At 37.6% G+C, this 11,755-nt stretch overlaps 1 protein-coding gene across 3 annotated transcripts in view; it reads left to right on the top strand.

The window, feature by feature from the left end:
• Positions 1 to 11,755, top strand: part of NUP214 (nucleoporin 214) — a 99,429-nt gene that overhangs the window by 18,391 nt on the left and 69,283 nt on the right. For all 3 annotated transcript variants that reach the window (XM_027869348.1, XM_027869347.1, XM_027869349.1), the window contains exons 12-17: positions 800 to 1,313; positions 1,946 to 2,121; positions 3,814 to 3,902; positions 4,701 to 4,787; positions 5,035 to 5,184; positions 5,519 to 5,677. In XM_027869348.1, the coding sequence (XP_027725149.1) occupies positions 800 to 1,313; positions 1,946 to 2,121; positions 3,814 to 3,902; positions 4,701 to 4,787; positions 5,035 to 5,184; positions 5,519 to 5,677 (1,175 nt within the window). The remainder of the gene's footprint in view (positions 1 to 799; positions 1,314 to 1,945; positions 2,122 to 3,813; positions 3,903 to 4,700; positions 4,788 to 5,034; positions 5,185 to 5,518; positions 5,678 to 11,755) is intronic.

The following is an 11,755-nucleotide window of genomic DNA, read 5'->3' as shown; positions in this document are numbered from 1 at the left end:
ACACACACACACACACACACACACACACACACACACACACACACACACACACACACACACACACACACACACACAAAACTGCAGTGTGGTTTTCAGGTTAAGATCCCAAGTGAATTTGTGTTGATATGACCAGCATGTGTGAGTGGGCTCTTCAGAAGTATTAACTCTCACTAATTATCTAAGTACACTTAGGGTAGCTCACAAGAAGTCTTTTGGTACCAAAAAGGATTTTTAAAAATTTCCTTTGTCATTGTTCTTCAAAGGAGATTATAGTGTAAGTGGTGGTGATAGAACATGATGAGCCCTGGGTTCAAGTTCCTTCTTCAGCCACTTCCTCTTTTATCCTTTACTTGACTAAATCTCAGTTTTCTCATCCACAGAATGGGACTGACAATACTTAAACTACCAAACATACCAGGTGGTTGTGAGGAAAGTATATTGTAAGTGGTGCAATACTAACTCAGAGGTGGTAGCTCTTCAGATATTTCTTTTTCTGGCTGTTCCTAGTCAGATTCTCATGAGATCCTGTATTACAAAACTAACTTCTTTCAAGTCACAGGAGGAGAATTGAAAATTTTTCATCTATATCCAGAGACAGGGATATAATCTAATTATCTAAGAAGACTCTTTCCTTAGAGTTAGCTAATGTCACTTTTATTATTAAACCTTTGATTTTTCTAATGTAACCTCTTTACTTTTTCTTGTACCCATTTATGACTTAGTATACTTTCACTTCCTTTTTGTTTTGTAATGTTTGATTTCCACCTTAAGTGTTAATTGTCTTCTTTCCCATTTTCAGGAAGTACTCCAACAACCCCAACTTCCACTCAGGCCCCTCTGAAGCTTGAAGCATCACCAGCTCAAGCTTCAACTCCGGTTCTGGTTCCGGCTTCGGCTCCTGGTTCTGCCCCACCCTTATCCCTTGCCACATCAACTACCACTTTCATTCTGCCTACAGTCAGTCTCCCTGCTGCCACCTTCCCATTTGGCTCTCCATCCTTGAAATCATCCAGTTTGATGTCAGGAGATCCCCCTCCTTATCCCTTTTCCTCAGACAGCTCCAAACCAGCTCTAAGCTCCGCTGTAACTAGCACGCCAGCCTTTTCTTTTACACCACCTTCTAAAGCCCCGCTGGCCTCAGCCCCCTCCCTAGCCCCAGTGACTACCTCTGCATCTTCCTTCTATTTTGGATCTCCTGCTTTTAAGCCTGCGGTGGAAAATACTCCAGTGGCTAGCATGTCTAATCCACACATGGGGGCAAAGACATCTTTCCCACCTACGTCCTCTGCAGCTAAAGTAAATCTGAATGAAAAGTAAGTAATACTTCCTTGAGAGAATTGAATTTTTCTTTGTGATACATAGAAATATTTAGGTTTTGTTTTGGCCAGTGGGTAGAGTCTAGAGGACTTGTGTATAGATTTATATGGCACTCCCCATTAGACTATCAGTTCCTTTAGGAGGAGGGGCTATGTCTTCTATTTCTTTTGCCCTCCTCTCATTGCTACTCCAGGACCCTGCACACTTAGTAAATGCTTGGTGAATAAGGAAGGGGTTGAGTGAGTGTTCTTTTGGCAAAAGGCAGAAGTAGGAATGCCCTGGTTGGGAGGCTTTCCTTTACTCCAAAGCTTAGTTGAACAGATGCTGAAACTAGTACTCTATTGTGGCAAATTTAGTAATTCATATTCCTGTTAAATATTTATTAGACAAGAAGGTTGAAGAGTTCATTCTCAAAACAGCAGAATATCCATTAAAGTACATTCATATTTCCTTACAACCTGTACCCTTTGAAAGCAATATTCAAGACATTTGTATTGCATGAAGTTAGGAGCATTTCTCTTGAGAATAAATTACCTTTTGGGGGTGTCACTTTTTACTAACATGAGAAAGAAATATTTGTAATGGGCTCTTTTGAAATATTCTGATTTTTTAAAAATTTTTTTTGCAGATTTCCTGCTGGGGAGTCATCTACTCCTGTCAGCACTTCCCAGAGCAGCTCCTCAATGCTATCATTTTCCTCAGCCTCCAAATCAGCTTCTGCCGGCCCTGTCAGTCAGTCCACACCTCTCTCATCTTCATCTAGCTCAGTATCAGCAAAGTCGTCGGTATCTCCCTCTGTTTCAGGTATGCTTTCAAGCAGATGGTTTTAAAGGGCTTAGATTCTCAATGAGGAAAAGGATAGAGACTGGACTGATAATTGATAATTTCCAGTAATTCCCTTCTTCCAGTACAGGGCAACATTTCTGCCTCTTAGAGAATTACCTAGAGCACTAAGATGTTCAGGAATTTGCCCAAGTACATGTCAAATGTGGGACTTGAACACAGGTCTTCCTACTCAATGCTGGCTCTCTGACTGCTACGCCATACCGACTCAAATATTCTCAAAGAACTTTTTTTTCCCCAGAGTTCTTAGAGATACTAGTTAAGTGAATGGAAAAAGTTATTTCTTTCTCCTCTCATGGTAGAATAAGTTACTATGGATTTTGTATTCTCTTATGTAGGAGAATCTGTAGATAATGTGGTGTTATGGACCTAATACTGTGATTGGCAGGTTTCCTTGTCTCCTTATCATTCCTCACAGAGCTGAATGTATGTGGTGATTGAAATAATGGGTCTAGTCACCATTCATCTGCGTCTAGTGTCTGTCTCTGTCCTTTGTGGACTCTAAAATGATTCATTAAACGGCAGAGATGAGAATGGTCCTGCAGTGACTATTATACTTGTCACCTGAGCCCAAAGCAGTGTCAAGTGAATGACTTTTGCAGATGTCAAAACCATGAACAATCTGTCACCTAGAGGGGCAGCAGCAGGCAGCTGAAGAGGACCAAGCCGAAGGGCAGTGCAGGCAGTGTCTAGTATATTTCCTTAGCCTGTTCCTATTTGGGATTTGGTATCATAAGTTATTTTCATGAATTAAAATAACGGTTTAAATTTATATGGCGTTTTACAGCTTACAAAACCCTTTCCTCACAATAGCTCTGTGAGATAACTAGTCCGAGGAGTCGTATCCTCATTTTGTCGGTCAGTCAGTGAGTGTTTATTAAGCACCTGCTCTGCCATGCAGAATCCTAGGTACTGAGGATATGTGTACAAAGAGTGAAACGATCTCTACTCACCTAGACCTTACATTCTTGAGGAGGTGAGGAAATTCTTTGAGAGGCTTGGCTTCTTCCTATGCTACCATTGTGTCTTTAAGCACTAGAAAGAGTTTCATTTTCAGTAAGCCTACAGTGTCTCCTAGCTATATCAGGTTGGTTTCACCAAAGAAAGGTTATAGAATTATTGAAATCTTATCTCCCAAGAATAGCCTGCTCTGAATTCACTCTTACCTAGGAGAAAGGAAGGCCTGGTGCTGCTTACCACGGTTAGTTTAGTCTTCTGATAATGGATTCTCTTTACTTCCTCTTCCTATAGAAGTATTTCTATACTGACTATATTTCTCATATTATATGTTGTCTTCCCTCTTTCATCCCAATTTGAGGAACTAATCTTCTGTCTCTGAAGGTATGGGGAATGGAGAAAAATGGCATCACGTGAATCAATACTGTCATTGTCAGAAGTGCCAGCAGCAGATCTTCAGTTCTCATCCTTGGTTCTCACTGGGCTATTTTGGGACCACCCATGCTAGCACCTGTGACTAGCAAGACCTTGTCTGAATGTTTCCACTAATGGTAACCATGGCAGCCTTCTGTATGTTGCCATGGCTGATAGCCACTCTGGGGAAGAATTATACACCTTTTTTCTTTTCTCGTATTTAGAGTTGAGGAAATTATGTAAATGTGATATATTGATTGAGTTATCTCGTTGTCATTACAGGACGCTCTTCCCAGAGCAGTCCAGTATCTTCAATGGTGCAGAAATCAGCCAGGATCACTGCTCCAGTGGCAAAGTCAAGTACTACTCAGGTACTAAGTGCTTGGATTCAAGCAAAATTATATGTGCTTTTTGATAAACTCATTTAAGTGTTTTTTTGTTTTTTTTTTTTTGAAACTATGATTCATATTTTTTTTAGAACTATCACTTTTGAAGAATCTCTTTAACATCATATTTTGACCTTGTAATGCAATAAAAAATATCAAAAAGTGCAAGGTTTTGACTCAGTGCATGCACACTTTATCTTAAACTAAAGATTATAGGTTTCTATTCTCTGTTGACTCACTCATACCTTTTTTTTGGCTAGGCATTGGGATTAAGTGACTTGCCCAGGGTCACACAGCTAGTAAGTGTCAAGTGTATGAGACCAGATTTGAACTCATGTCCTCCTGACTCCAGGGCAGGTGCTCTATCCACTGTGCCACCTAGTTGCCCCCTCACTCATACCTTTTTATATTATGGGATGTCTGCTTTTCTTCCTTATTTCTAAATGCCATATAGCATTTAATTTTTCCCATCCTTCCCCCAAATAAGCAAGAAATAAACCTAATGGCTTTATTTTTCTGGTCCTCCACCATCAATTTCTTTCTTATGAGACTTAAGTTAAAACCTCAGAGAACCTTGAACAGTTGAGTCCCTCCTTAGTCACGAACCTTTGACAGTGTATTTTTAACTGAATTTGCATTTCAGAAGCTTCTGTTAACTACTGTGTGTAATTAGAAGGAATTAAACCTCGTGCAAGACTTATCACCTATGTTAAATGTTTGGATACATACACAGGCTGCTTTCAGTGGTCACAACTTAGTAGGTTTTCAAATTTCCCATTTCAGGCCAAATCACCACAGCCTGCCGTAATAGAAAAGGAGCTGCCCCAGTGGAAAGATTCAGACCCTGTGATGGCTGGAATCAGTGAGGAGGTAATGTGGTATCCTGCAGATAGATTTTTTTTTTTGCTACTCTGACCTAATGCAACAACATCAATGAAACTTGGTTCTGGTAAAGGCTTTTAGCCACTACCATCATCCTAGTGGGTGGCCTCAGCCCATTTCCCTGGATACAGGTTCACAACTCTGCACTGGATTAGTCAGTTCTGCAATAGCAGCAGTCATTCAGATCTCATTGTCTCACTTTTGGATTGGCTTTTCTTACTGCATGATCATGCAGATTGCACATTTCCAAAAGGAGATGGAAGAGCTAAAAGCCCGAACTTCCAAAGCCTGTTTCCAAGTTGGCACCGCTGAGGAGATGAAGATGCTGCGGACAGAATCAGAGGAGTTACACACCTTTCTCCTGGAGATTAAAGAGACAACAGAGGTATTTATCTGTTCATCTTTTCCCTAGGTTGAACTGGCTTGTTGGGCATTAATGCTTCACCTCTTCAGAGGTGAGGTGAAAAACTGTCATGGTTTCCTACACTGCTTATGCATTTGACTCCTTCCCTTTTGATTTGGATCAGTGGTTTCAGTCTTTGGGTTTAAAATTCATTACTTTTCAAATGACCTTCCCCCCTATTTTCCTGTATTTTTACCAAATAATCTAATAACCCAGTTAGTCTTTTTGTTGACATTACCCTGCTTATTCCAAAAAAAGATTTTTTTTAGTCTTGAAAACATTTGTCTTCATCAATATATTCCTTTGATTCTTTTAGTCTCTTCATGGAGATATTAGCACCCTGAAGACCACCTTACTGGAGGGTTTTGCAGGGGTTGAAGAGGCAAGAGAACAGAATGAAAGAAATCATGACTCTGGATATCTTCATTTACTCTATAAGAGACCACTGGATCCTAAGAGTGAAGCCCAGCTTCAGGTAGGAAATACTTGGAGAAGTGGGCCTTCTCAGTTGTTTGCATGTGATGTTTGCCATTGCTACAGGTAAAGACTAGCATTTTTCTTGACAAGTTATTATGTGGACTTGATGAATATCAACAAATAAGGATGTTTCTTTATATAAAGAACAGAAAAAAAGATACTTTGGATCTTTATTACATACAACTTGAATTTTTTTAAAAATATATTTTATAAATTTATCACAATAATTCTTACTCTGCTCTGCTGAGATTGACACTCTGGAGATTTATTTATTCTCTCCCTCTCCTCAACTGGCCATTAGCATACATGCCATCAGGCAGATGGGTTGCGTTGGTTGTGACCTCCTGATCCAAACACCCTGCATACTTGTCTGAATCAGAAAGAAAAGTGTGCTTTCCCATTCAGTTATACTTTTTCTATTAAAAAAAACAACTTGTAACTTTGTACATATCTGTCCTCTTGGTAGACTGTAAATTTCATGGATGCAGGGGTTCTTCCTAATTTCAAATTTATCAGACTCTCAGTGCCTAACACAGGCCATTGCACTCAGTAGTCATGAGGTCAAAGGATCATAGATTTAGAATTGGAAGAGACCTTAGAGGCCATTGAATTGAGGCCTCATCTTGTAGATGAGGAAGCAGGCCCAAAGAGGTTAAGTGATTTGCCCAAGGTCTCAGACCTAGTGAGTGTGTGAGGCAGAATATGAACGCAGGTGTTCCTGACTAAAAGTCCAGTGCCTGTTTATCAGATCATATATATCACTATATGTCTAGTCACTTAATAAATGTTTTTTGAACTCTTTGCTTGAAGAGTTAAATGTAATAATACATTATTGAGAAGGATATGTTTATAGATTTAGATTTAATGGAATAAGGAGCTACTCTTAACTGTTATCCATCACTGCTTAATCTGAGCTTGCCCCCTCAGATGTGAGTATAGAATTCTACTTTCATTTCTCCCTAAATCTTTATATCTCTAGGTCTAAGATTCTTAGTCAGTGGACTAGTATCTTTTGTTAGCTGCTTTGCTTGTGTCCACTTCCTTGCAAGTTTGTCAGGATTTGGAGCAGGGGCAGTCTCCCCCCCTCCTCCCCCCTTTATTCAGAACTTTTACTGTCAGCACCATCTCTCATCATCTCTTCCTTTGAGGAAATGAAAAGTAACCTCTCGTTAGAAAAAGATGGTAGACCCCCTTTTTTGGGGGGGGGGGGACACCAGTGAAGTGATATATTTTTTTTTAAATCAAATGAAACATAACCTGCCTTCTCACCTTTCCAGTATTTTTTTTTTTGTAAATAGCATTTTATTTTTTGTTCCCAATTACATGTAAAGATAGTTTTCAACATTCATTTTAATAGGATTTTGAGTTCCAAATTTTTCTCCCTCTGTCACCCTCCCTCCTCCCCAAGATGGCAAGCAATCTGATAGAAGTTTATACATGTGCAATTATGGAAACATATTTCTACCTTAGTCATGTTGGGAAAGAAGGAACAAAACAAAAGGGAAAAGCCACAAAAACAAAAAAAGTGAATATAACATGCTTCAATCTGCATTCAGACTCCATAGTTCTTTCTCTAGACATGGACAGCATTTTCCATCGTGAGTCTTTTGGAATTGTCTTGGATCATTGAATTACTGAGAAGAGTTAAGTCAATCATAGTTGGTCATTGTACAGTGTTACTGTTACTGTGTATGATGTTCTCTTGGTTCTGCTCAGTTCGCTCAGCATCAATTTATGTAAATCTTTCCAGATTTTTCTCAAATCCACCTGCTCATCATTTCTTATACTACAATAGTATTCCATTACATTCATATACCACAGCTTGTTCAGCCACTTTCCAATTGATAGACATCCCCTCATTTTCCAATCCTTGCCACCACAGAAAGAGCTGCTATAAATATTTTTGTACATGTGGGTCTTTTCCCCTTTTTTATGATCTCTTTGGGATACAGACCTAGTAGTGATATTTCTGGATCAAAGTGTATGCACAGTTTTATAGCCCACCAACAATGCATTAGTGAGACCTTCTTTTATAGTGAAAAGCCTCTATGAGGATTCAGGGCATCTTGGAGTCAGAAATTCTTTCAGGTTTATCTTTTTTTTTTTATCAAGCAATAAGCAATAAGCATTTATTGAGCATCAACTCTTTTCTAGACATTGGGAATACAAGTAGAAGAGAAATGAAACAATCTCTACTCACAATGAGCTTTTATTCTAATGGGGAAAGAAAGTGTATTTCTATATATATATATACACAGATATACACTATCATCCATCCAGGTACCTGTGCCCAAACATTGGTATAATCTTTAAATCTTTCCCTTTCTCTTGCCTATCCCATTCAATCTGTGACTAATAATAATAGCTCAGATTTATATAGTGTTTTAAAGTTCATTTAGTTCTCTCAACAACCTTGTGAAGTAGGTTTAATTCTGCCTATTTTACATACGAAGACACTGAGTCTTGGAGAGATTAAGAGACTTGTCCAGGGATACACAGCTAGTAAATATCTAAGATGGAAGTCAAAACCAGTCTTCTTAACACCAAGTTCATCACTCCATCCAAAAAACTATCTCTTCTATCTGTTCTTACCTCCCTCTCTTTAGTTCAGGCCCATAGCACATTTCACTTAGATGACTACAATAATTGTCTTTTTCTGACTTTAGTTTATGCCTTCACAGAATCCCTCCCTGAGACTTGGAAAGAACTTCAGACATCATCTAGTTCAGCCTATAACTAAGCAGGAATCCCCTTTAAAATATGCCAGAAAACTAGAAATCCAGTCTCTATCCGAATAATTCCAATGATAAGAAATCCACTACATCCACTTGGGGACATACTTAATTTAGAGGAAGCTTTTCTTTACATTGAACTGAAATCTTCCTCTCTCAGACTTTTCACCCATTGCTCCATGGTGACAAGCAAAACAAGTGTAATTTTTCTTCCATATTATAAACCTTTCAAAAACATTGAGTTAGTGATAGTGCTTCTCAAACCCCAAGTGTTCCTTTTGAAGAACTGTCTGCAGGCTTAGGCTCTGCAAAACTTTATGTTGCTTCTTTGGGTAACAGTTTCTGCATCTCTAAAAAGGCAGTGAGATATGAATTGCTGTGTGTAAAGCACTTATAAACAATAAAGCGCTATGGATCTGAGTTATTATTATTTAGTATGTTTTCAGGTTTTTCTAATGTGGGTTTTAACTCCCTTAAGCAAGAGAGCAATTATCTCATTATTTATCAGAAGAAAGGCCCAAGTGGATTCCATCTGATTTTGTTATTGTCAGTTTCTGTTTCTTTCGCTGTGAAGTTATATAGAGAAGGTTATGCAGCATTTCCTCTAATTATTGGTTTCCCAATCGAAAGGGAATAATTACACTTTCTCAAAAGAAAGTCTCCACCCTTCCCCTGGGTATTTTCTTGAAATTTATATATCGTGTTTATGCTTAAATACTAACTAAACCATTGGGCTCTCTGGTGTCCTTACAATGGGGCTTCTTTTAAAATGATTATGTAACTTTTTCAGTTAAAAATTTAAGCACATCATAACAATTTTTCAGACAGAACACAAGACTTGAATAGACAGAGAGTAGTTTATCCTCAGTGTATAAGCATCTTTCTTGTCCTTCAGTCTGTATGCAGTTTTAGCATAAGGCTCCAGTTTTTAGGGTAGAACTTCTATGACTCATTTTGTATAGACCTACTAGTTTAACAGAAGACCAAGCAGAGAAGAAAAATAGTAGGGAAATGAGCATAAGTTTAACCCACAATGCTACTCTTTGTATTTTGTTAGTCTACTGAAGTTGCATTTCCATAAATAAAGATATGACTTTAATAAAAGCTAATGGAAATGACAAACATTTTTCAGCCTGACTAGTAGGTTCAAAAAATCTACAAGGTTGTTTCAGCTTTGCTCTTTTTTTGGGGGGGGGTAATAAACATTCAAAATTTTTTTTTTAGTTAATGCTTGACCCAGTAATTTGATGGTTTGTAATGGTTCACCACATTGCCGTTAATTTCATGAGTAGCAATGCATAAAACGAAATGACTGTTCTGTCCAAGTGCCACCATGTGACGGAAAATTCCCAAATTGTTGATAACACTTTATAGAAACTGGAAAAGGAGAGCTGAGCAGAAACCCATGATAGCAAAGCAGACAGACACCTAATGAGAAAAGCAGTGTGATTAAATACATTTACTCTTAAGTTTTTTCAATGTGTTACTCTTTCTAGAGGTATTAGCATTTTAGAGAACACCACATAATCCAAAGAATTGAATTTCTATTGGAGGAATATCATGTAGCGTAATACTGGAAAGTGAAGAATTTTAGGTTGTGGTGTGAGTGGGTTTATTTTGTCTAAATTTTATTTTTGATTTTAAACATCCAAAAAAAGAACATTTGCATATTAATGGAAGGGAACACAAAGCAGATTATATATGAAATCATGAATCTTCCATGATTGATACTTTTTTTCAATCTATATAATGAATTCCAAACATCACTTTCAAAACTATCCTGATTTTCTGAGCTTCTTTCTTTTCTGTATGTTAAAAAAATGTTTCAATGGCCCCCTTTTTAAAAATATCAGTATTGATAAACCCTTTCCTCCCCAAATGAAAAACTCAGATAAAGGGGTGTTAAATCCTTGTAACAAAGAAGCATGTTCAGGCAAAAGGAATCTACACATGCCAAAACATGTTTCTTTCTGTACCCTGAGTCCATCAGCTTTGTCAGGAAAAGTAACGTGTTTCCTCAAGGGTCCTCTGGAGACACAGCTAGTTCTTGCATTGATGAGCATTCATGAGTCTTTGGAAGTTGTTTTTATTTACAGTGTTGTCTTTGTATAGATTGTTCTGCTTCTGCTCCCTTTACTCTGCATCATACTACCCAGGATCCTTTACAGTCGTCTTTTGTCATTTCTTAGGCTACAGTATTACCGTGTTATGTACCATGGTTTGCTCAGGCACTCCTCATTTGATGAGCACCCTCTTAGATTCTAGTTCTTTTTTCCTTTTAATTCCCACTTCAGGATCAAGGAGATGTTTTGCTTGTGACTGTTACCTCCCCAGTATTATTCTCCCTCTTAATCCTCCATCTTTATTTGTTCCCTGTTTTAAAAATATGTATATTATTTTGAACTTAAATACAAAACCAGAATTCTTTTTTGAAACTGTGAATTTCTATTTCATAATACTTGCTTTAAAATATGTGTGTATATGTATGTGTACGTGTGTGTATAAATTCTACACATTGCTTTCAAAATTGTCCTACTTGAATTGCATCCTTCTGAACTTCCTTATGTTCTCTTTTTTGCAATTAAAAGAAATGTTTCAGTGGCTTTTTTTTTAGTGGTGGAAGTGGGTGGAGAGGACATCACTTTTTTTAGTTTAAATTTTATTTTATTTTCAGTTCCAAATTCTTTCCCTCCCTCACACATTGAGAAGGCAAGAAATACAATACCCATGATACATAAGAAGTCATGCAAAACATATTTCCACGTTAGCCATATTGCCAAAAAAAAAAAAAAAAACACAAAACCTAAACCCAAGAAAAATAAAGTAAAAAAAAATATGCTTCAGTCTGCACTCAGAGTTCATCGGTTTTCTGTCTGGAGGTGGATAACATTTTTCATCATTGAATCTTTTACAATTGTCATGGATTATTGTCTTGATCAAATTAGCTAAATCTTTCACATTTGATTATTGTTACGATATTGCTATTACAGTATACAATGTTTTTCTTGGTCTGCTCACTTCATTTTGTATCAGTTCATGTAGGTTTTCACAGGAACCATCCCCCTCATTGTTTCTTATAACATAATAGTATTCCATTTCATTCATATATCACAACTTGTTCAGCCATTCCCACTTAATCATCCCCTCCATTTCCAATTCTTTGCCACCACAGAAAGAGCTCCTATAAATATTTTTATACAAATAGGTGCTTCTTGTTTTTCTTTGATCTCTTTGGGATATAGACTTAGTAGTGGTGTTGCTGGGTCAAAGGTTATACAGAATTTTATAGCACTTTGGGCCTAGTTCCAGATTCTTCTACAGAATGATTGAACTAGTTCACAATT

The sequence above is a fragment of the Vombatus ursinus genome, unplaced genomic scaffold (assembly GCF_900497805.2).
Source record: "Vombatus ursinus unplaced genomic scaffold, bare-nosed wombat genome assembly UNPS02014793.1, whole genome shotgun sequence".
Lineage (NCBI taxonomy): Eukaryota > Metazoa > Chordata > Mammalia > Diprotodontia > Vombatidae > Vombatus > Vombatus ursinus.
Note: the sequence above shows the minus strand (reverse complement) of the source record. Positions and strands in the feature narration are given on the sequence as shown.